Source organism: Vombatus ursinus, unplaced genomic scaffold, assembly GCF_900497805.2.
Source record: "Vombatus ursinus unplaced genomic scaffold, bare-nosed wombat genome assembly UNPS02014778.1, whole genome shotgun sequence".
Lineage (NCBI taxonomy): Eukaryota > Metazoa > Chordata > Mammalia > Diprotodontia > Vombatidae > Vombatus > Vombatus ursinus.
The window spans coordinates 52,800,923-52,826,661 of record NW_020954556.1 but is presented as its reverse complement, the minus strand read 5'-3'; the positions used below and the strand labels follow the sequence as shown (position 1 = coordinate 52,826,661).

Below are 25,739 nucleotides of genomic sequence, written 5' to 3'. Positions count from 1 at the left end.
GTGTGTGTGTGTGTGTGTGTGTGTGTGTGTGTGTGTGTGTGTGTGTGAAAACAAACTACTGGTACCTGATCATATAAACTTAAATGAATCAAACTGTTCTGAAGATGGAAGCCAAGCACTTGAACCAGGAAATAGCTAACAAGCCAAAGATAGGGAGCATTACAAAGGGCACTTGAGAAATGACAGCACATACTACAGTTAAGCAGAGGTAAAAAGTGAGATTTGACATGTTTCTCAGTGATTAAATAAATATGATTACTGAGCATATGGAGATATGGATAGTATCACTTGGCTCTTACCACAACTACCATTTAGTGAAAGTTTTTTTTTTTGTTTTGTTTTTAAGGGTGGGGGAGATTTGGGCATGTTTGAAGGCATCAGGGAAGGGGCTAGTTGATTGGGTAAAGATTAGGGATGGGAGGGTGTTGATTGAGGAAGCAATCTGTTGGAGAAGATTAGAGGGTATGGGATCAAGGGAACACAGAGGAACTGGCCGTAACAGGAAGAAAGGCTACTTCATTATCAAAGAGTGCAGGGAAAGGAGGAAAGAGTAGGAGATGATGTCAAAAGGTTTTGACATGAAGAGAAACAGAAGCTTAGAGTGAATGGAGTACATACTTCTGTAATGTGTAGCTATTGTTTCTAGTCTTTAAAAGCTGAGAGACATTAGATATAGTGACGATCATTTCAGGCAAAAGACGTGGTATAAATAGAAAGGGAAGAATTTACTGATACAAGAGAGAAAAATAGATCAGAGGGCCTGAAGTATAAGGTAAGTGTAGTAAGCTAGTGAACTCTCGAACCTCTAATGCCATGATGACAGGTTTAAACATGATACAATAGAAAATAGAGAGCCTAGAAATATTCTTGAGTACAGTATCTAATAGGATGAAAAACCACTCAAGGAATGCTTCTCTACTTCAAATTATCAGGGACGATTATATGTTACTAAATTCCCATCCCCATAAAAAGGAGAAGAAATAAGAAAAAAGATTTCAATGCAGAGAATGAAAGGAATAGGAGTAGAATAATAGAACACAGGAGGAAAGGAAGAAGGACCACTCTACATTTCAGATCTTAAAAAACCAAAAATCTGAGACTCTGCCTGGAGGAAGCAGCTACTTTTCCTCCAAGGAATGATAAAGTAGATCCATAGATGTTCTCTAGTGAAACATCACATAGTATAAATCAGCTGAAGAAGGGAAGAGTATTAGTGTTTGGTGACTGCTTCTTGAGAGGTACTGAGGCAGCTGGTTGTTAGCCTGACAATGCAGAGATCTATTGTCTTCCGTGTGTGTGTGTGTGTGTGTGTGTGTGTGTGTGTGTGTGTGTGTTTACGTGTATACACATGCATTGTCCCTGATAATCTAAAGTATAGATGTATTCCTTGAGTGGTTTTCATCCTATTAGATAAGTAGAAAAATAGGTAGATAAATATGTGTTCCAGGAATGGGAGGGAGGGTAATATGTATATGTATGCATATAACAGTTCGAGAACCTCCCAATATTTGGCAAACCTGATGACTACTGCCCAGTTATGTCGATGCACCTAGATACAAATTATATTGCCAAAGGGAGCCTAGAAAGCAATTGCCAAAGACTAGAAGACTCAGGTGAAAAATTGAGGGAGAGAGATGAAAATTCCATCTTTTGTTTTATGATAGAGGACAGGAAAGCTGATGGTAGCTTAACCTATTTTAGATTTGGGGAAGGGAGGTTTCAAGAGGGAGTTTAAAGTAGGATATCAGGGACTAAAATTCCCTAGGGGAAATGTTGAAACAACTGTAATCCCAGTACTCTTGGTTCAGGTTTCGTGTTGGAATAATAGGAGACACAAGTCACCGAACAGTTAACAGAAGGAAGTTTAATTTGCCCTAATACAGAAATGAAATGACAGTACAGTGGCATTAGCTTTTTTAGTTGCAGTCCTCCTTTTCTCCATATGGAAAAGCATCTGGTCATCAGAGGAGGGTATGTTTACTCAAGGCACCTTCAAAAATCCACCAAGACTAAGGGGCTCTGACTGCCTATGCTTTAGTTTTTTATGTCCTTGGATGACCAGGAAGTCACATATACAAAAATTGGGGACCTACTCCAGGGAGAGCTTTGAATCTTTTTAGGGAAAACACCCCTAGATTATGGAAGTGGAGCCCAGGCCTGCCCATGTTGTGAGTAGGGGGAAAGAAGCTACATTAGGGAAATTTTGGTGAATATTAGTCCTGTTACAAGAAGTGAGCCCAGGAAGGATGTCAAGTTGTCGAGTATAAAATTTCAGACAAAGAAAAATAATTCTGATGAGGAAGAAAAACAGACTTTGTCTGAAAAGAACGTTGATTTGTGAAGAACTTAGATTTTCAAAAAGTAGATACAGAAAATGTAAATAAGCAAGGTCAGATAACAGGATACATAAAAGTAGCATAAGGCTATAAGACTCATGCTAGGTATGCTAACACAAAGATCAAAAAGGTCCTAACAAACTAGAACATTCAGCTGGATCTGTATGATGAAATTTTATAGGAATTTAAAGTCTTACATTTAGGTTTTTAAAAATCGACTACATAAACAAGTGAGACACCTATTTGAAGTAAATCTGGGAACTTTAGTTGGATCATTTGTTCCATATAAGTCAGCAGTGTGATTTGACAGCCAAAGAAACTAATGCAATCTTAAACTGTAGTTTCTAGGGCCAAGGAAGTCCCTCTGTACTCTACCTTGGTCTGACCATATCTGGATTATTAAGTTTCATCTGAGCACCACAGTTTAGTAAGGGCATTGATAGATTAGAGAACATTCACAAGAGAACAACCAAAATCAAGTGAAAATTGCTTTATGTGAGGGAAAACTTTCCAAGTATTAGAACTACCGAATAGTGAAATGGGCTGGCTCAGGAAGTGGTAGGTTACCCTTCATCGAAAATCTTCTAAGCACAATTTAGATCACCACCTGTCAGGTGTATTGTAATAAGAATTCATTCTTAAGCATTTGGATTAGATGGCCTGTGAGAGTCTCCTCTAGCTCTGAAATTCTTTACTTCTTGTTTAAGGAAGATTTATTTAGCAGTTGTATATGGGTAAGAACATGGCAAGGAGACTTGGAGGAATCTGAGCATGAAGTGCTTGGGTTCTGGACTGAGGTAGGAGAAAGGGCAGTTCTGAAAGACAGTGAGGGGCATAAGAAATCAAAGAGTCTTGCTGATGGGTTGGAAGTGAACAAACCTAACCCCAAAACTAATTTAATTTTATAATGTTTTCTCTAATACTTTAATTCTTTTTCTATAGTATCTATCTTATTTGATTCATAAGTTACTGAAGTCTTTTGTAGATGATTTTTTTCTACTGGGGCATTAGTTTAAACTGAAGTAAAAAAGAAAACTAGGTAGAGATTTCCTTAAAATACAAATGTCATGTGGTATTCTGGTTGTTTTTTGTTTTGTTTAAAGTAATCTCTAAATAGCCATTTTGATTGGAACCAAAAAAACACAATTTCAGAATTAGAAAGGACCTCAGTGGCCATCTAGTCCAACCCATATCTGAAGAATTTCCAGCACAACATACATGACAAATGGTCATGCATCTTCTGCTTAAAGATCTCCAATGAAGAAAGAACTCATTGGCTCCAAAGGCATCCCTTTGACAAGCTTAATTTCCCTCATAGCAAGCCTAACTTTGCCTCTGAAAACAAACAAACAAAAAAATGGTGGTGGAAATCCAATTCCTCCTACATATGACAGCCTTTCAAATACTTCAGTACTCCCCCCCCCATTCTTCTCGAAATTAAACAACCCCAGTTCTTTCACTTAGTGAAATTTTAATAATAATTCAACATATGCTAAACATCAGAGGGAAATCTAAGTGTATATCAGTAGACTTTTATTTTTAATAACCCTTTTTTTAAATTAATTTATTTTGAATTATCAACAATCACTACTATAAGCTTTTGAGTTTTAAATTTTTCTCCCCCCCCCCACCAAGACAGTACGCAATCTGATATAGGCTATACATATACATTCCTATTAAACATATTTTTACATTAGTGATGTTGTAAGTAAGAATTAAAACCAATAAGAGGAACCACCAGAAAGAGGAAACAAAACACAACAGAAGAAAAAAAATAGCAAATAGTATCCTCCGATCTGTATTCAAACTCCATAGTTCTTCTTCTTTGGGGGTAGCATTTTCCATCATGAGGCCTTTGGAGATGTCTTAGATCCTTGTTTTGCTGAGAAGGATTAAGTCTATCAATATTAGTCATCGCATAACGTGGCTGTTACTGCGTACAATGTTCTCCTGGTTCTGCTCACTTCACTTAGCATCAGACCATACAAGTCTTTCCAGGTTTAATAACCCTTTTCTGATAACAAATATTTGAAAAGTTTGATATGATGCTTTCCTTAAATCTTTTTTAGGTCAGCCACCCATTTCTATTTCCTGTGTAAGCAATGGCAGTGGTAGAAGCAGAAAAATAAATCATGCCAGCCCGATATCAATATCAAGAAAAGAAACCTTTTCATCTGCTGCTAAAAGGTATCTGTCAAAAATGAGCTACCAGTGTCACAAACTGTACAGATGTCCGCTTTAAATCACAGGCTATTTCTGAAAATTAATAGTGGATTCCAAATGAAACATTCTTTTAAACACTTGATTTCTAAATGTGTACTCATTTTGTAACTAGGCTGAATTAATGAAGAATAGGAAAGCATTTGGTTCTAACCAAAAGAACCAAGCAACCTAATACCTTATCTTCTTTTTCTTAAGAAAATTTGACCAGTCATCTGTCATTAATGTATAATTTCAGTGTTTTTTTTCTAGTACATCAACTATAATATAATTACATTATTATATTTTCCATAGAAATAAAATCTTGGACATCTTCATGAGGTAGGAAAGAAATATTAAAATTACTGGATCTTTGGCTGGGATTGCAAAATAAATGTCGTGTTTGGGAAGAAAATTATACTTTTAAAATATTCTGAAAATGTAACTGTTTCCATAGTTTTTAATCTTTAACATTCTGCTGATTATGTTTATTTAATTTTTATAATTGCCTTCATTTATTATTCTGGTAATGTTGTTTACAGGATTTTTCCCATCTGTGTAGTTTCTAGCCAATGATATCATGACATTATCAAATCAATATATGCCCTTACATCTGCTTGCTGCAGAACAATTATTGAAGAAGAAGCTGAAGAAATAGAAAATGTATTAGCTTTCTAATATTGGTGAACTGTATTACTTTGGAGACAAAATAGATTACCTTAATGTCCATGTCTTATTTTCAATATAGTTTCAGTTCCTTTGCCAAACAGATCATACCAGAGAAGGTAGATTAAGTATAACATTAGGAAATTATTGTGTCTGAAAAACTTTATTTATTTTAATTTTCAGGAAAACTGATAAAGCAAAAGCATAGGGCTATATAGTAAAGTAGAATTTAATGTTTCGTGTTTAGTCTGCCAAGCCCCTGCAGTTGAAGAATTTACTATTTTTGTGTTTCCAAGAATTACTGAATTTTAATAGAGTAAAAGTTTAATTAACCTGATCCAACTTAATTAGAACCTCTAACAAATCAAATTTATTGAGTACCACTTCTAAGTAAAAAAGATAAATAATAAGACAAGCTTTCATATCAGAAAATATTCTGATTCACTTAAAAAAACACATTTCTAGGTTATGTTAAGTCAGTCCAAACTGAAACCAATCTTTTACCATTTACTTTAAATTATAGTGATCATTGCTATTCATAATGAGACCAAGGTTCTACAAGATGCATTGTTGTCCAAGAGAGATTCAGTTATGTTTTTGCCTTGAGCATTTTAAATCTTAAAAAGGTGAACCAATACATTTTATATTTTTAATAACAAATTTTGAAACAAAATTTCCTTTTTTTATTAACAGTCCATTAACTGGAAAATTCATTTAACTGCAATAGGCTTTATTTAGGCATTCTGGTAAATAAAACTTTTCCTATGCTAAGAACTTATTACCAGTGCAATTTTGCATCTGATCCTGGAAGTGATACAAGCCACTGGAGTTTTTTTAGTACGGGAGTGACTTAATCAGACCAGCACTTTGATGGCTGAATGGAGGAGGATGGACTACAGTGGGGAGGCAGGCAGACCCACCCCAGATAGTTGCAATAATGCAGGTATGATGTAGTGCAGGTCTGACCATATCACACCACTAATCAGTAAATACCACTGCCTCTCTGTTACCTCCAGGGTCATGTGTGAACTCCTCTGTTTCATTTTTAAAGGCCCTTCCAACCTTTTCATTCTTTTTAATCTTATTCTCCTCGTATTCTGAGAAACAGGAACACTGGACTTCTTGTTCCTTACACAAGACACTCCATCTCCTGACTCCAGGCATTTTCACAGACATTTGCTGTCTTCCTGGAATGCTTTTCCTCCTCATCCCCAGACTTCACTGGCTTCCTTTAAGTCTCAGCTAAAGTTCACTTCTTCAAGGAGCCTTTCCTAATCCTCCTGAATTCTAGCACCTTCCCTCTGAAACTACCCCAAATTTATCCTCTACCTATTTTACTTTTACATAGTTGCACATTTTTCTCCCATTAGATTTTTGAGTTCTTTGACAGACTGCTTTTTGCCTTTCTTTCTATCTCTAACTCTTAGCACAGTGCTTAGCACATAGTAGAACCTTAATAAATGCTAGTTGATTGATTTAGCTGGCTATTGGTGCCTCAGAGCAGTTGCAACATATCCTCTTCCTCAGGCACCTGCAGTAGCATCAGAGCAGAACCATTGGGAAATCCCAATATATACTTCCATTCCAAGACAAGTAAGAGTCCTGCCTCCTCCTTTTTTGTTTTGAGAGGGACATAGTGAATCCACAGTATGAGCAGGCATATCACTAATCTCATTACATTATCTTTACCTACATAACTATAAGTACCGTAATGAAAATAGTTGATATTTGTCATATATCTGTGAACATTTTTACTAGATTTTCACATCTGATAGCTTAATTTCCCCAGCATCTCTTTGAGAAAGTTAGGATAGGTAGCCTCAGGTGCCCCAGAAGAAGGTAGACCTGCAGCCCCTTTGTTCAGTCACTTTGTATAAACACTCAGTTTGCCCCATCCTTCCTTTGTGCATGTGTGACAAGGGTCAGGAAGATGCACACTTAGTAATATACCAGGTATCTGTGCCCAGATAGCCTTTCCTTTCTAAGGATTGTTAGTTAAGACTCTTGAGTGATAATAACTGTAACTGTTTGAGACTGTTGTGGGAATAAGTGGCTAACTTAGCCTTTAGAAAAACATTATTGGATAAAAGTAAGGCAATCATTATTTATGTGCATGCTTGAGGATTTTGTCTTATGTAATATTCATATATTTTCTTTCAATTATTAGTTAAGTTCCCTGCTTACTTAAATACTTGTTGCATATTATACTTTATTTTACAGCAGTACAGAAAAAAAGAAAGAAAAACCACAAGGACAGAAAGAAAAAAAAGAGGATTCTCATTCTAACGATCAAAGTCCACACATTCGATCATCACCTTCTCCCCAGCCCTCTTCACAGCCTCTCCAAACACACAGACAAACTCAAGAAAGCAAGAGCTCTCCTCCCACCAAAAGGTTTTCACTGACCCCAGTACAGAGATAGGGAATAGTTGTAATGATACCTAAATTCAGTGTCATGGGGAAAGGTTGGCAACCTACAGATTTCAAAGAAGAACTTGGCTTTTCCCTTTCTTTTGCTGTAACTTTTATTATAGCAACAGTATTAGGATATAAAGATTTATACTATACCTTTCTTTTTTTATGTAGTCTAAAATTTTACAGTTTCTTAGTATTTAATTTGATAAAGACAATATAATATTCTCTAAAATCAAAGCCAGAATCTTCTTGCATTTAAATTGTACAGTATGCCAATATTTATGACATTTTAATGTCATAGATAGAAAATTACTGTGTATAACCCTTCCCGTAATTTGGTATCATTACAACTTTCAGGTGCTTTTTTAACAAATTCCCCTTTGCACCTTAGCGTTCTGTTTGGGGGATGCTCTCTAAGTTCTTGCTTGGTTGCCGAAGTTGATCCATTTCACTTGTTCTCTCTAATTCTTTTCTGAAGATTTGCTTGAGGACTTCTTTATATATACATCTATAAAATTAACACTTATGTGAGGTAGGGAAAAAATCAGGAATTAAATCTGCATGCCAAGTGCATATTGACTGACTCCTAACCATGTTGTAGGCAGGTGGGCACTTGGCTCAACTTTATTATTAAAAAGACAAATATTTTCAAATTTTGTATTTTTTTGAAGGAGAAATATTTTTAACTTTTATTCAGCATAAATATACATCTGCTTGAGGAAACTTAGAGATATGTAAAGTAATTCTTAAAACTGGCTAGGGTTTTAATAAGGTAACACCACAGAAATTTCCAAAATATCTTTTTTATTTGATTACTAAAATGTGTCTTGCCTAAAACCACTATTTTAATAGAAAACTTGGAAGAACACAACACCTTTCTTTCACTTCACTGATGCATGCTTACCCCTTACCAAATGCTCTGCCTTTGTGTCACACAGATTCTTAGGCCGATCTGGCAGTGTGTCATTGTCCTGCCCCTAATCTCATAGAAAGAGCTTTCTGGAATATTATCCACAAAGGTGATGGGTAGACATTGTGATGTACAAGGGAAGAAGTCGCTTTTTAGAACCTCAGCAGTTTTCTGATTTGATTTAACACTCTTTGTCCCCAGACTCTTTTTCAGCTTCTAAAGGTCTCGTGGAAACATACTTGCTTGTCTCTCATTGTTGTTTGAATGTGCTCTTTCAAGAAGTGTTTAAGACTGGATGAGTTGCAGGCTGTTAGCAATGCAGTTACAAATTTGTAACTGAGATTATTTACTAAATGTCACTTCCAGGCCACTTTGAAAAAAAAAAGTTTTTCAGTTATAACATCCTATATACAAAACAAGTTGTTATAACTTTTTTTGTTAAATTCAGACAATGAATATAATTTCCTGTAACATAACCTAGATGATAAATGTGCTGTGCGGCTTGGTGTAATGGTTTGCATTTTGGAAACTTCACCTGCAGCTCTTGTTTATGAGTTGAAATAAAGCTGTTTTAATAGGAAGTGACTACCTAACAATCCAATGATTACTAAAAAGCAGTTTTAATATATCTACAAATTATATGAAATATACATATACATATTTGTGTGTATATGTGTATATATATATGCACATATATATATTTAGGGCTACTTCTGCAAAATTTATTACCCTCTATGTTAAAATTCTCCTGGGCAGGGGGTAATTTAAAGAAACATATCATGCGTATTGGAGCTACTCATGGCATAATGAGTAGAAGGTTGACCTTGAACCAGGAAGAACTGCGTTCTAGTCTTTTTTCCAACGCATATTACCTCTGTGATCCTGGGCAAGTCACTTAAACTCTCAGTGCTCAGAGCAATTCTCTGAGAGTGCAAGTTGCAGAGTAGTTACCAACCTGCACTGGTCGAAGTGGTTTCCTCACCTGGGAATTGCCTTTACCCATGAAATCACAGCTCAAGTCCCCATTCCTCTGCTTATTCAAATGTATGATTCTTCAACAGAATATTAATGGTATCCTTAGGAAATCTTCAAAATCATAGTAGAATGTAATCATTTTTGCACTTGCCTTGTTTACCTATACTCATCCAGTCATAACTTTACAACTAATCCTTATTTCTGTTTTCTGGATCAGCTTTCAGGAAATTTTATCCCTGCTTTTGTGCTCTGCTCTTTAGGCTTTTGTATCATTGTTCCTCAACAATTTAACTGAAAACAATTTTTAATTTTTTAAAGCATAAAACGATTACCTACAGCTGAAAAATCACTTACTACGTGGGAGAATTCGGATGATAGTCATCACAAGCTATTGCAGCCAGCCACAACACCAAAATTAATATCAAAAATCATTAAAAATGTAGACAAGTAAGTATTGCATTGTCCTCCATAAAATTTTTTGTTTTAAATGAAAATCTTTCTAAATGAACCCTCTGAAAGCTAATCGTTTTTTAACATGTTGGGTTTTATGTCATAAAGCTAGAGGGATAGGAGAGATTTTTCCATTTAATTTGCCTCATGAGGCAAGTGGTGCTCAGAGAAATGAAATGACTTGCCTCAGGTCACACAGTTTGTAGTTGGAGCCAAATCCTCACAAGGTCTCCTGCTTAACAGCACCTTGGCACAAACCAAGGTGCTGGGGGTTGGATAGGCATCTTGAGATACAAAGTACACTGTTTAATACTTCAAGCATCTATCCTTTACATATAGGTCAAAGCCTTACATTACATTCAAGTGTGATGAGCTTATTTTGAGTGAACTGGCAGATAGGGTAAAGAGAGCTGGTTTCAGTGTCAGGAAGACCTGGGCAAGTCACTTAGCTTCTCACTTTCCCCAGGCAGCCAGTCCTTCAAAGTAATAAATGGCAGACCATGCTGGATGGGGGCAGGGAGGTTGAAGTTGCCTACGTTAAGAAAACCACAAGTCTAATTCAAAAAAGCCATCTTGTAAAACAGAGTTATTCAGGGTGGCCCTAGTAACCAAGAATCATCAGGCCTCCAGTGGCCCTGCCCAGGTGTTCTGTGAAGGGTTGATGGAAAAGCTTGGAGAGGAATCACACAGCATGAGAAGCCATGGGTGGGTGGAAGAGAATGTCTCTTACCAGGGAGGTCATGGATTCATGGAAGACTGAAATATGCTGAGCTGCCACTTCACATTCAGTATTACACAGACAACACGTGGACAACATAGTAGAGCTTTCTCTCCTTTCCAGCTTTGAAGAAAGTAGAGATGTGGGCTAAGTGTGTGTGTGTGTGTGTGTGTGTGGCATTAGCTAATTTAGATGCAGGTGAAAAACCATACCCAAGGAATGTTGGTTAATGGATCACTACTGGATCAATTCTGATCCAGTTAATGGATCAGATTAATGGATTCAGCCCTAAGAATATGGCACTGGGGATATAAAAAAGAGGCAAAGGACAGTCTCTGTCCTTAACCCACAATCTAATAGGGGTGACGGCATGTAAACAAATATGTATAAACAAGTTATACACAGGATAAGTAGGAAGTAATCAAAAGAGGTACTAGAATTAAGAGGGGATGGGGAAAGGTTTCCTGTAGAAGATAGGAGTTTAGTTGTTTTTTAAAGGAAACCAGGGAAGTCAGCAGGTTGAATTGAGGAGTAAGAGCATTCTAGGCATGGGGGCCAGCCAGAGAGACTGCCTGGAGCCCAAAGATAGAGTATCTTGTACAAGGAAAAGCCAGGAGGTCAGTGACACTGGATGGAAGAATCCATTTCAAGGAGTTAGGTATAAGAAGACTGAAAAGGTAGGAAGGGGCTAGGTTATAAAGAGCTTTGAATGCCAAACAGAGCCTTTTGTATTTGATCCTGGAGGAAATAGGGAAGCTCTAGAGTTTATTGAAAGGGGCCAGGGGGTGGGGGGGGTGATATGGTCAGACCTGTGCTTTCAGAAAATCACTTTAGTGGCCAAATGGAAGTGGGTAGATGCTTGAAACAGACCCACTAGCAGGCTACTGCAATAATTCAGAGTGGTGGTCATGTCAGAGGAGAAAAGGGGGTATATTCAAGAGATGTTGCAAAGGTGAAATCAACAGGTCTTGACAACAGATTGGATAGGGGGAGTGAAAGATAATAAGGAATAAAGAATGACTCCTAGGTTATGCCCTCGGGGCTTTCCTCAGCTGTAATAAAGAAGTTAGAAGTGTTGGAGGCTTTGAGGGAGAAGAGTATGATTACAGTTTTAGACATGTTAAGTTTAAGATGTTTTAGAGGCAGTTGGAGATGTGAGATTGGAGGTCAGCAGAAAGATAGGGGCAGGATAGGTAGTTTTGAGAATCATAAGGGTAGAGATAGTAATTAAATCCATGGGAGCTGATGGGATCACCAAGTAAAGTAGTATAGAAAGAGAAAAGAAGGCCCAAAACAGAAAACCTTTGGGACACTTAATGAGGACATGAGTGTAGATTAGGAGGAGAACAGGAGAGAATGGTGTCCTGAAAACTTAAAGAGATTATCTAGGAGAAAAAGGTGATTAACAATGTGAAAGGCTGCAGAGAAATCAAGAATAATGAGGATTGAGAAAAGACCATTCGATTTGGCAACTAAGGGACCGTTAGTAACTTTGGAAGGAGTAGTTTTGGTGGAATAATAAGGTCAGAAACCAGATTATAAGGAGTTAAGAGAGTGAGAGGAGAGGAAATGGAGACACCTTTTTGAGAGGTTTAGCTACAAAGGGCAGAAGAGATAGAGGAGTATAGTTAGCGGGGATGAAAGGATCCAGTGAGAGTTTTTTTAGAATAGGGGAGACCAGAGCATATTTGTAGGCAGTAAGAAATGAGCCAGTAGAGAGGGAGAGAGTGAAAATAAGTGAAAGAGCTTTCATAAGGAGTAAGGCTACTTCATCCTATGAGACTGAGGTGGAGGAGTCAGAGGCAATAGACCTGACTGGTACATTCAAATAATTACAGAATATGACTCTGTAGTTTCATACAGTTAAACAGCTCTAAATCTGTGAATTTATGTTACTGTGGCTACTACTCTTTTCCTCCCCAAACCTATTATTGTTTTTCAGTCGTATCCAACTCTTCATGACCCCATTTGGGGTTTTCTTGCCAAAGAGTGCTTTGCCATTTCCTTCTTCAGCTAATTTGACAGATGAGGAAACTGAAGCAAACAGGGTTAAATGACTTGCCCAGGGTCACACAGCTAGTAAGTGTCTGAGGCCAGATTTGAATTTGGGAGATGAATCTTCCTGACTCCAGGCCCAGCACGCTATACACTGCACCACCTAGCTGTTCTATCCAAACCTGGAGTAAAATAAAACATTTGAAAAGATTTCCTTACATTTTCCTTATTAGCAAGATGGAGAAATAAACTAAATGATAGTAGTTAGATTTGGAACTGGTTGGATTATGAGACCTAAAATGTATTGATTAATATATAAATGACAGCCAAGTCTGGAGTGACGGTACAAACCCAATAGGATGAAATCTAATAGGAATAAATGTAAAGTCCTGTCTTTAAGAAGCTGACTTCTTTAGCCCCAACCACAGGATGGAAATATGTTAGGGAGAACATTTTTCATGTGGAAAAGTTTTTAGTGGGCTGAATGCTTGACATGAATCAACAGTGTGACATAGGAGAGATAAACATAATTACAAATTTAGGTTGTGTTGATAGAATAGAAGTTACTATTTCCACTATATTTTTTGTCGTAACATATTTAGTTATGACATTTTAGGGGGAACTTGTATCATTTGATCCCAAAGGGCAGAAGCAGAAACAGTGAGTAGAAATGGCAAAGAAGCAAATTTAGGCTTGATGTCATGAAAAATGTCCAAATAGCTGTCCCAAAATGGAGTGGGGTGCTTTAGGGAAGTAATGACTTTCCCTCGCTTTGGATGTCTTTAAGTAGTCTGAATCATTACTTGTTTGTTACATTATAGCAGGTTGATTCAGTGAGAAAAGCAGCAGACATGCAAAGGACCTGGTTTCAGCTACCACTGGTGACTCTTAAATCCACGTGACTTTGAGCAAGTTGCTTGATCTTTCTGAGCCCCTGTCAAGTTAAGGGGTTAGACAAGAAGGTCTCTTAGGCTCTACATATATAATCCTGTAATCTTCTTTTGTGTATGGGTTGTACTAGATGGCCACTCTCTTCTGAGACCCTCAAATTCTGTGATTCTTTGTATGTAGCAACAGAAATGGAAAACTAAAATTCAGTCTTTATAGGAATCTACTTGTTTGTCGAGAAAATTAGGGATATATCTATACTTGGCATTGCCTTTGATCTACCAATATCTTACTTTTTCATTTACAGATTTAATGCCTATAACTTATATTTTTCATATTCTATATGTTTATCATATCTTATTGTACCTATAGGAAATCTAACAAATTTAGAGATGTGCATATCTCCAGGCAAATTAGAAGCTTGCTCTTGCTGTTAAATGCTTCTCTTGCATTATTGCCTAAGTATTCATCTGTTATAATTTCTGATGTTATTTCATTGAGAAAATTATACATTATGCTTATGTACTTATACATTTTGTTGTAGCAAATATATACTGCTTACACATTTTGTTGTAGCAAATAGGAAACCTTATATAATTATATTTTAGTGTAAATTAAATCAACCCAATGTTAAAGTCTTTCATTCACTTAAAATTCTGTAATTATACAGTTTTCTAGGTCAGTTTTCATTTAAACTTCCTGTGTTCAGATTTAAATAATATTTGCATTCTATCCTACGAATTGCTTAGTTTTATTTCTTAACCTCTTGTAATACTTGTACTCCATGATGTTTATGAAAAAAATACAAAATTTTAATATTTTAGTAAATTAATTATGTATTTTTATATTCCTTTTTCAGGCATAAAGATGTTGTCATCAATCAAGGTAAATAAAAACACCCTTTCTGAAATGTAGATAGATTAATTTATGGAGGGTTTTTAAGAATAAATTTGTTTGGATTTATTAACAGTTTGAAGAAAAATGTTGAAATCATGTTCAGTACTTTATTAAAAACTTTCAGAATCTGAATAACAGCCAACACCTTCTCAAAAAATGTAAAATATTTATTTAAATATTTGGTTATAACTTGTAATTGTCATAAAAGAGAAGGTTTTTTGTTTTGTTTTTTTTTTAATAGCTTAAAGATATGTTATTTGTGTTTCATAACCAGCAAAAATGTCAACTCGTGAAAAAAACAGCCAAGGTAAGAATAAGCTGTTCTTCTGGTTGCTTTCTAAATTAATTATTTTCTGAATCTTTTATTTGGCTTTTCATGTACATTACCTGACCTCTTCTTCCTTGGTAGTAGAAATAGTATCTTAATGGCATCATTTGAATTCACTTTGAGAATGATACGGAATTTGAAATTTTTTCTTAGGGCATTGGAGAAGAACCACAAGGTCCAGAAGATTTCAGCTTGCATTTTTTCTTTTAAAAAATGCCTAGAAAAGCCATTTAAAAGATTAATAGACTCCCTGTCTATCAGGATCTCATTTTCCTGTCTTGCCAGCTTTATGATAGATAACTGCTGATCTCTTGAGAAGCAAGAACTGATGATATAAAGCAAAATACTTCTTCCTTTTTTTTTTTGGATTAACAAATTGCGTATCCTGTGGTTATTGGTTATTTCTGGCTTGTTCTCACCAAAAGATAGTAGACTGTCTATAAATTCTGGAATGTATAATGTTCATTCTTTTTGGCAGCTTAAGCAAGTTTTGTACTTCAGTAACTATTTCTGCCTGAGTTACTTTGCAAATTTAATTGAAGCATGTAGGTCCAACTTGGAAGCATGTACGTATGCACGCTGTATCTTATTTCTGTGCATAATGTTTCTCTTTTTTTCCGTGCTGTTTGTATAACTAGTCTGTAATATGCTAAAAAAAAAAATGTGTTAAAGATCATATCTCCCATTTCTGTCTTTTGATTTTTTTTTCAGCTTAAGAAAATAGTTAACCCTTCCAACTCAGTAGTTTTTACATATGTATTTAAAATAGTTTTGAATTGTGCTGACAACTTTCCTCCCTCTGTTAAATTACATTGGGGGCGGGGGGTAGTATGCCTTGTGAATTTAGAAATATAAACGCTGTGGACAAAATTCATTTAATCTAAGATAATTCTTATGTATTTATCTTAAAATAGTTTACACAGAAAATAATTTTCACTTAACATCCAAGCAGGGGCAGGAGAGTGATTGAAGGCACTTCTCCTCATACTAAATGATGATCTTAGATTAATGACTGTTTATATTGTTGAAGCTTTTTCAAACAGCGTGGAGTAATTCAGTAGAAAGGAGAGTTACAGATAACCTGTAGACAAAACCCAAAGGAACAGCAACCTAAAAAAAGTTTTATCATTAACTCGGGCTGTGGTGATTGAATGACAATGGAAATTGTGCCAAGCTTTCCCACTGAACACCATGGGCAAGCCACTTAACCTCTCGTAGCCCCTGTCCTAATCTCTAAAATGAGCAGTTTGGTCTAGTAATGACTTTTGAATTCTCTTTTGGCTCTAAATCCATGATGTGAGTATCTGCAAAGAAATAAGGGGTTATGGAGCTGACAGAAGAATTAGAATAGGTCACATTCCATTATAACAGATTCAAGTGGACTATCCACGTTATGTGTCATGCTGGAATTTATCAAACATTGCCTTAAAAAACATTCACCTACTGGGACTCTTCAGAGTTTTTTTAATTAAAATATAATGTTATTCATCTCTTTAGTTAATATTTTAGATGTAGGCCTCATTTATCTCATTGCCACCTTAGTTACCTATAGCCTAAGAAATTCATTCTTATATGTATGTATGTATACAAGCCAAAGCTTGGTACAACTTGATTTCTTAGAACAGGTTACACAGCAGTGCCTTTTGAGATCACTTACAAAGTGAAAGACTCTGGAGTGACCATAATCTCACTTCAGTTCGTGCTACAGCTCAGATTTCATCACGTCAAATACCTTTGTGTAACAGAAACCCAGCCATTGGACTTAAGATTCTAGCTAGTGCAACTCATACAGAGGATGGTAGGATTATTTATCTGGAGCTGGAAGAGACAACCCTCCCATTTTACAGATGAGCAAATTGAATGGAGGCTAAATGACTTGCCTCAGAGTGGTTTTTTTAATTCCAGTCCAGTGACTCCCAGATTCAGCCCTGTAAGTGCCAAATATTTTCACCACACTTTTCTGCCTCTTTAATACTGCTGTAAAACTGTATTTGTCAGAACAAAAAACTGAGGTTGTCTCTTGAAGTTTATTATAACAGAATTTGTCATACCTGTCTGTTTCTCTTTTCTTTCCCTTTCTTTTGTATTTCCCTAAGGGATGTCCTGCATCCTGGAGACTTATACATACCCTTTTATTTCTGTTATTCATTACTTTCCATCTCTTCCTTTTCTGATCAGGGGATATACGGATAGGCACCTTCTTCTAGGCATCTTTCTGGTGCCTTTACCAAGGCACTCCACCTCTCTCACATTTAGTTTCCTGATCTCTAAAATATAGGGGTTGGACTACATGGCCACTAAGACCTCTTTCAGCTCATTACTAGTGATCCCAGTTGTCAAGGTATGACTTCACAGGTCAGCATTTTTATACTGTATCCATCTGACACAGAAAAGGGTTATTGAGGTAGATGGCAAGATGTTGCGTATTCATCCCGAGTCACTGAAAGATTCCCATTCCTCCTTCCTAGTTGGGTAAGAGAATAAATTCCTTTTACTCTTCTCTCCCTTGGAATATTATCTGTGTGTACCCTGTGCCCTTCACACAGTCTATTACTGCCACTGAGTCTGGAAATGAAGCTAGAAATAAGTGCATAAGTAAGTCATTTTTCATTTCTCTTTTCAACTCCCAACTCCTATCATGCCCCTAGTGCTAGGACAATACAGATCACTTTAAAGCTTTAATAAGCACTAGTGTAAAGGGAGGGGATTGCATTCTTGCCATCAGCATAAAAAGTCTCCGATGGACTGGAACCTAGCTCCCCAAATTTTTCTGTAATGGCCTAGTTCTGGGGTTTTGTTTTTCCCCTTTCAGTTATTGCTTTCAACTTATCCCCTTTCCAGAGCAACCAGTTTATTTCGTTATCAGAGTAGTGGTTGTTATAGATAGATTGATCGATCAATCAATCCAGACAAGATGAAAGTTCTTAAGAGAAATTCTAAGGTGAAGACAAAAGCCTCTGGAGTCAGAGAGGATAAAGTCTACCTGGGATCCAAATACATACTCATATGAAACAAGCAAAAAAGGACATTACCTAGCCACATACTAATTAAGTATAACAAGAAAACATAAGCCCTAAATCCCCAACTACATGTATGTTGGGTATATATGTATGTGTTTTATAATATGCACACATATACATGCTAAAGAAACATGGATAGGAGTGTCGGTGGAGGGCATGGGAATAACCAAGGGAACCTTCCTCAAAGAAATGGCTTTTTTGAGGCAAGATTTGAAATAAATAAGATATGGGTTGGGGAGGGGGTGGAATTCTGAAAGAAATGTTGTACTCTGGTGTGTCTGTGTTGTATTCTTAGCCTTTGATTCTTAAACAAAAATACCTCTATCTTAAAGGAGGTAGGCTTGAGTATATGGTGTTTCCATTACTACTAAGTTGTACTTGACTGGTTTCTCTTTAAGTAGGGGTAGGTGCTATTTCTTGTTCCTTGGTTTGAAAAATGATTTTTTTTTAAAAATGGCATCCTGTCATCTAGTCTTTCACCAGAGAAAAAGACAAGAGAAAGTTTTAATATTTGTAGCTTGAAAAGAAGTCTAGAAAAGTGCTCCTAAAGTCTTTAAGGACTTTTGCTAGATCTGAACAGTTCCCTCAAAGGAGGAAAAATTTAGTTAGAAAACTTCTTCTGGCAGAAGAGGCAGGGATATGAAAGGGAAAAGAGATAATCAATATGACTAGTAAGCATTTAACTAACATCAAAGTCCAATTGTATGAAAAAGCAGCAGGAAACAGAACCCACTCTTGGCTTCAGAAATAATAAAGACAGAACATAGTTTAAAACGGTGGTGTAGGAGGTCCTTAGCCTGTTATTAGATCTAATCCTAGAGCCAAAGACCCTGTGAGAAGCAGTAATAAAAATAACTTTGAACTTTTCATACTATAACAAGCACAGTTTTCACCATTGAGTCTTTCCTGATTCTCAGCACGCACACACACTCCTCCCCCCCAGCTGCTAGTGCCTTTTCCCCAAAACTATCTTGTACTTATTTTTACATATTTATACATATCTTCTCTGTTAGAATATGAGCTCCTTGAGAACAGAGACTGATGCATTTTTGTCTTTGTATTCTCAGTGTCTAGAACAAATCCTAAGATATTATAGACGTTTATTGCTTATTGATTGTTAGAAATAATTTAGAGTTCTTAATGTTTCTGCCCAACCCCATATTTATTCTTTACTTCCAATGGCAATGTATGAATGTATAAATTATTGATTATTGGTAGTGACTAAGCAATTTTAGTAAAACATAAAAAATTGTGGAGTAGAATGAATTTCTTCATATTCCCCTCACTTAACCTTCCTCAACCACTTCTCCCCACCCTCACCCAGTTTTTACTACTCTGATGCTATCTGTTGATTTCCCAAATGTTCCTATTTCAGTCCCTTTTTTTCCAGAGCTTATGGTATCCATCTCCTTCTAACTTTTTTTCTGTTATGTGACAATGGTTAGGAATGGGTTAATCAGGTCCTTGCCAATGTGGTAGCATAACACTGCAATTATAAAGCCCTTAAGTAGCAACACTAATGCTAGTTTGCCCTCTGGAATTCAGTCCCACATAACCAACTGCCTATTGAACATTTCCAATTAGTTATCCCATAGGCATCTTAAATTTGATATCTCCAAAATAGACCACACTATCTCTTGCTTACCCCAAGTCCCCCATCCATCTTCTAAACTTCTCTATTTCTGTCCGGAATGCTACTGTCCTTGAAAACAAGGAGCCATCCTTGACTCCTCGCTCCCCTTCATCACATGTCTCTTCATTCACCAAATCTTGTCAGTTCTGCACCTACAATATCTCTCACATCTCTCTTATTCTCTCCATTTACATAGCTACTACGTCAGTTCAGGCCAGATCTCTTGCCCTGGAATGTGGCAACAGATTCCTAATTGGACTGGCTGACTCAAGTTTCTTCCTTCTCCAATCTATCCTCTACACTACTGCCAAAGTGATATTCTTAAAGCATAAGTCTAACCATGTCCCTCCCTTATTCTGTAAGATCCAGTGACTTCCTATTGCTCCTGTGATAAAATGCAAACTTATGTGTGGCATTGGAAACTGTTTCCAACTTCACACACAGCATTCCATCTCATTGTATAGGCCCCATGCCTAGAATGCACTCCTTCCTCATTTCTGTGTCCTAAAATCCCTAGATTCTTTCAAAATTCAGCTCAATTGCACCCTCCTGCATGAGACCTTTTGATCTCCTAGATGCTAACACTACCCTCATTACCCCTCTTCCCCCTTCATATATACATATACACAATATATACTGTATATATTTATATGTATATATGTTAATATGTTATTTTCCTCAATAGAGTAAACTCCTTGAGGAAAGGAATTGTTTTTTTCTCTGTTACCAGTGCCAAACATAATTGGTCATCAGCTCTTAAACATTTTGGTCTTAGGACCTCTCTACACTCAGAAAAATTATTGAGGACCCAAAAAGCTTTTGTTTATGTGGGTTATGTCTATTAGTATTTACTATATTAGAAATTAAAAGACATTTTAAAAATATGAATTCATTTTCAGATAACAATACCAAACACATTGCATGTTAACCTAAGTAATACATTTTTAATGAAAAATAACTTTACCAAAGTAAAAAAAAATTAGTGAGTGCATTATTTCACATATTTTTGCAAATCTCTTTAATGCCTGGCTTAATAGAAAACAGCTGAATTTTTTATCTTCTTCTGCATTCACTCTGTTGCAATATGTTGTTTTAGTTGAAGTATATGAAGGAAATATAGCTTCACACAGATATGTAGTTGGAAAACAGAGGAACATTTTAATGGGCACATAACATCTTAATATTATTATGATGTTAGTTTTGGCTTTGCAGACCCCATGAAAGGATCTTAGAGACCCCCAAGAGTCCTCAACTGTACTTTAGAACTTTTGGATTAGGTACTTTGGGTATGGTACTGACCCCAGAAAGTTGGCACTCTTTAAACCAATGGAGCTAAATTCTTTCCCAAGAATCCCTTTGGTATCTGATTTTTAACTTGTTGTACTTTATTTTAGTTCCTGAAGTTCTGCTTTTTTCCCTATAGTATCCATATGTTCTGAGGTTTCCCCTTTTTTTAAAAGTCATGAACTGTTTTTACTTTGTAATTTCTTTTTAGTCTTTCCTTATCCTTGTGATTAAATTAAACAATTGCCTTACGTTTTCATAAAAGAAATACTTTTCTTATGTTTTACAGTGGTTTCTACCTTTTAATCTTAACTATGTTCTTTGCATCATTAATTTATATTTAATGAAGAAAAGGCAAACTTTAAAATGGCTATCTTTGTTCTGTGTTCTCTCTCAACACTAGAAGTTCAGGTTTTCCATTTGAGTTGATTGTTTGGCATGTATATTTGATTTTGTTTTTGCCTTTTCTTTTTTCAACAGAAGGAGAATATATCAAAATGTTCATGAGAGGTCGGCCAATCACAATGTTTATTCCTTCTGATGTCAACAGCTATGATGACATCCGAACCGAACTGCCTCCTGAGAAGCTTAAACTGGAGTGGGCGTATCCTACTATGTTACTATGCAGCAAATTTGTTTACTTTCCTTAAAGAAAAAAAAAAGCAAATTCTTCTTAGAGGCTGGATGGTGTATTGCAGGAATGGACAAGCAACAGCCCAAGGGCCAAATCTAACCCAGGCTGTTTTTTTCTCATTTTAATACAGTAAAACATCATTTTAAAAATGTAAAAAGTCATTCTTAGCTCACCAACTGCAAGCCTGGGGATAATTTGAGAACTCCTGAACGGAAAGAGCACTGGGTTTGGAGTCAGAGCAACTGGATTCAGATTCCCATTGTGACACTTAACTAGCTTTGTGTGACCTTAAGCAAGTCATTTAACTGCTCTAAACCTCAGTTTCCTCATCTGCAAAATAAAGATAATGCCTGAAGTGCCTATTTTACTAGGTTTTTGTGAGACTTAAATGAGATAATACATGTACATTTCTTTGTAAACTTTAAAATGCTACTTAGATATCAGCTGATGAAAATTTTTGTTAGAAATCACTTAAATCCATCAAAATTAATTACACTGTAGTTCTGAAAAATATGTGCCAAAGTACATTGATCTCAACTACATTTTTCACTTGCTGGTGTCATTTACTTCATTTTTATTGTAAAATGGTTGATAACTTTTCTGTTACCTTTACCATATGTGAAATGTCAGTTCTTTTGTTATTATGTTCCCTAGCTCATGAAACCCAATTTCTCTTGAGCAACGATTTAAATACAGTCTCAGTGCTTCCCATGTATCGTGGTAGAAACTGAGATTGCATATACTGCCTATCCAGTCCACTTAAAGCTAGTATGTTTGATTTCTTTCCTTCCAGATATGTTGCTTCTGAGCTCCAAGGAGTGAAGAATCTTCCCAAAAGCCTATTTTTTTTCTTCTCATGTCAGAAGCAGGAAGGTACCTACAACTGCTCAAAGCTGAGCATTCCCGAGCTCACATTGGAGGCATTTAACACTCAACAATTCTCCCTGGAGAAGCCAGAGGAAAGCCAACTGTATTCCTTACCCAGAGCCTTGGCACCTTTTGGCAAGAACAAGAATATATCTCCTTACTATTGATAAAATAAACCTAATTTCATCTGTTGGATGGCACAGTCCGCATTTTTTAAAGCACACATCCCCTAGTGTGTTACTCTACAGAGATCTTCCCAACTCCGAAATTGTTAACATTCATATGTACAAACAGATCACAGATTTTTAGTACTGAAAGGAAACTTGGAAATCATTTAGTCCATCCTCCTTATTTTATAGATGGGAAACAAGCAGACCAGAGGGGTTAAAATGCTAGTCCAGTGTCACACAATGAGGAACAAAGCAGAAAATAGAGCCTAGATCTCCTGGACCATTCACTGCATGAAGAGAACATGTTAATTCTAAAATTACCACACAATCAAAATGAATCAAAGATAGGCTTAGAAGTACTTTTAAGGGAAGAACAGTAATGTTTCACAATTACATCTATTAAAAACCTTGACTTTTTTCTTTTTTAAGATACGGCTATCGGGGAAAAGATTGTCGAGCTAATGTTTACCTTCTTCCTACTGGGGAAATAGTATATTTCATAGCTTCAGTAGTAGTTTTGTTTAATTATGAGGAAAGAACCCAGAGACATTACCTGAGTCACACAGACTGTGTAAAATGGTTGGTATTTCTTGACTGTTGCCTCTTCTTAAATAGTGGGGTTTTTGTATTCTGTTTTTGAAGTTTGAAGATTAGTGTAGATTATTCTCTCCAAACAAGGTCAGGACTCATAAGGGAAATGTAGAAAATTCTTAAGGAGTTTTGATGACTGGAACTACAGAATTCCAAAGAAAAGAGAGTATCAGCAAAAGAAATAAAAATAGTACCTACATAAATGGGTCTAACTTGTCTATCCCCTTTTTTGTAATCTGTCATACCAGCTTTGCTGACACTAATGGCAGACTTCTGAGCAATCATCTAGAGGTAGTTGTTAGTTAACATGTTTTTATTAAAATGTCACTATATGTAGTTTGAAAATTTAGTATATTCTTTTTGAGGAGGGGTGGAATATGGCAAGTAACAAGCTGCCCAAGCAATGGTAAAATGCACACAGTTGAGATCCTCTTCTGTGTCCATAAATGTATTGTAAAATTACCAAAATGGTCCAAATACAAGCCAAATTATTTCATCAAATCTGAATTATATGAGACCTGAATTTTAGTATATAATCACAGTCATACTAAGAATGAAAATTAAAGTGCCAAAGATGGAGAAAGATGATAAAATAAATGAAAAGTCTTTATTAAAACATGTAAAAATTTCCCACCAAATGAGTTTTCATATATGATTTTGCCTGTTTTTCCAGTATATCCACACACACACACACACACACACACACACACACACACACACACACACACACTGTATTTTTTTTTAAAGAAATCTCATTTTAGGCATGTTGCCTATATTTGAGTCACCATTTTTACTCACCAGGTTTATAAAATTAAATGCCAATGCAATGTTGGTCTCTTTTCCTGAATCTTATCATACTTTAATACTCCAAGTTATTGAGTATTCATTAAAAATTTATCTATTGTAGTCCTATATTCATTCCCATTCTAGTCATTATGTCTTTATCTCTTGGCAAAGCCCACCTAATGTTGTTAATTGGTTCCATAAAAGTACAGCATTGTGTGAAATTGCTTTACAGGGGGCAGTTTATGCAGTAAGAACTATGAGAGATATATGTTCCTAGGCATATGGAGGGATGAGGAAACGTGTATATATAGTATGGAAGGGAACTAGCAGAGGGAGGTGAAGTTGGTCTCTATTAAGTGGCTAAAGGACAGATATCACATCAAGCTTTCATGATGTCAGGGTGGAGTTTGGCAAGACGTTATTGTGAGACAATATTAGTTGGTGCAACATTACACAAGTCGTAATGATAGCTTTACATTATCAAGTTTTTCTCAGTGTTGTATGTGGTATTTAAAGTATTACAGACATTAGTTTCAAGTTTTAAAAAAACTTTTCAAAAAAATTTTACTGTGTTCATTTGATACACAGCATTGGTACAATTTGAACTGTAGAAGAGGATTCTGATATAACATATTTACTTTTTTTGGTTTTAATAGGCTAAAAAAGCAGATAATGAAATAGATTTTTTTTCCTTTCAACTAAACATTTATTGAACACTTGATATGTGCAAGATGTTAATATTATGCTAATCATTTTTAATATTGAAAATAAGATAATTGTCTGAATGATGATTATCAAAATTGGAAAATATCTGTTTGGACGATGTTGATGTGAAAGTAGACTTTTGTTCTTTGTAATGCTACCTCTAGCTAACATTATTATTAATGTGATTTTTTGTTGGATTTTTGTTTGTTTTGTTTTGTTTTGTTTTAGCCTTGCTGTACATCCTGACAAAATGAGGATTGCAACTGGACAGATAGCTGGAGTGGATAAAGATGGACGGGTAAGTGGTTCAGTTTAAATACTTTGACCTAATTGGAATTCTCAGTTAAGCTGTAATTAGTTGTATTTTTGTTTTGTTTTGTTTTGGTGAGGTAGTTGGGGTTAAGTGATTTGCCTAGGGGCACACAGCTAGTGTCAAGTGTCTGAGGCCAAATTTGAACTCAGGTCCTCCTGACTCCAGAGCCAGTGCTCTATCCACCTAGCTGCCCCAAATTAGTTGTATTTTTAACTTTAGAAATAGTTCACTAGTTACTTTATTTCTTTTAAATGATTACTAAAAGTTTTATAGCATCAGCAGAACAGTGATAAAAAAAAGACTATTTTAAAGACTGATGAATTTCATTTTTCATCATAATTATTCTTTTACAAATGATTGTTAAATTTAAGAGAACAATAAGACCTGAACATTTATTTCAGTGTTCTGACTTAAGAACTTATTCCCTTATTGAAGTGGTAGTTTGCATGCTTACCCAGGAAAACTGGCACATGGGGGTGGTCTTTGTAATTTACCTTGAACAAGAAATTATCATTTTAGTTTGAAAACTTTCTTTTTTGGAGGCATTTGAGGTTAAGTAACTTGCCTAGGGCCATACAGCTAATAAGTGTCTGAGGCTGAATTTGAACTCAGGTCCTCCTGACTCCAGGGCCAGTGCTGTATTCATTGTGTCACCTAGCTCCCCCTATTATAAAACATAATCGAAGATATCATTGAAGAACTTACATTAGAAATCCCTTAACGTGTGCCACTTGGTACAGTGAGCTGCAGTAAGAGAGGAATGGCATCTAGGAATAAGGAGGTTATAATCCTATTTTTTATTCTCCCCTATTAAGACCACATAAGGAGTACTGTGTTCAGTTCTAAGAACCACATTTAGTAATGACATTAATAAGCTGAAGAGAATACTAAGGAGGGTAACCAGGATGAAGGGCCTCTAGTTTATGCCATATGAAAATTGGTCAGAGGAGGAGAGGAGC

The 25,739-nt window shown here is 36.0% G+C and overlaps 1 protein-coding gene across 5 annotated transcripts in view; it reads left to right on the top strand.

Moving 5' to 3' along the window:
- Positions 1-25,739, top strand: part of EML4 (EMAP like 4) — a 177,772-nt gene that overhangs the window by 93,035 nt on the left and 58,998 nt on the right. For 2 of the 5 annotated variants that reach the window (XM_027865094.1, XM_027865090.1), the window contains exons 3-10: positions 4,406-4,523; positions 7,422-7,595; positions 9,820-9,948; positions 14,412-14,437; positions 14,724-14,756; positions 21,195-21,318; positions 22,815-22,964; positions 24,696-24,765. In XM_027865094.1, the coding sequence (XP_027720895.1) occupies positions 4,406-4,523; positions 7,422-7,595; positions 9,820-9,948; positions 14,412-14,437; positions 14,724-14,756; positions 21,195-21,318; positions 22,815-22,964; positions 24,696-24,765 (824 nt within the window). Of the gene's footprint in view, positions 1-4,405; positions 4,524-7,421; positions 7,596-9,819; positions 9,949-14,411; positions 14,438-14,690; positions 14,757-21,194; positions 21,319-22,814; positions 22,965-24,695; positions 24,766-25,739 lie in introns of those variants that run through there. The other 3 variants (XM_027865091.1, XM_027865092.1, XM_027865095.1) reach the window with 3 other exon arrangements.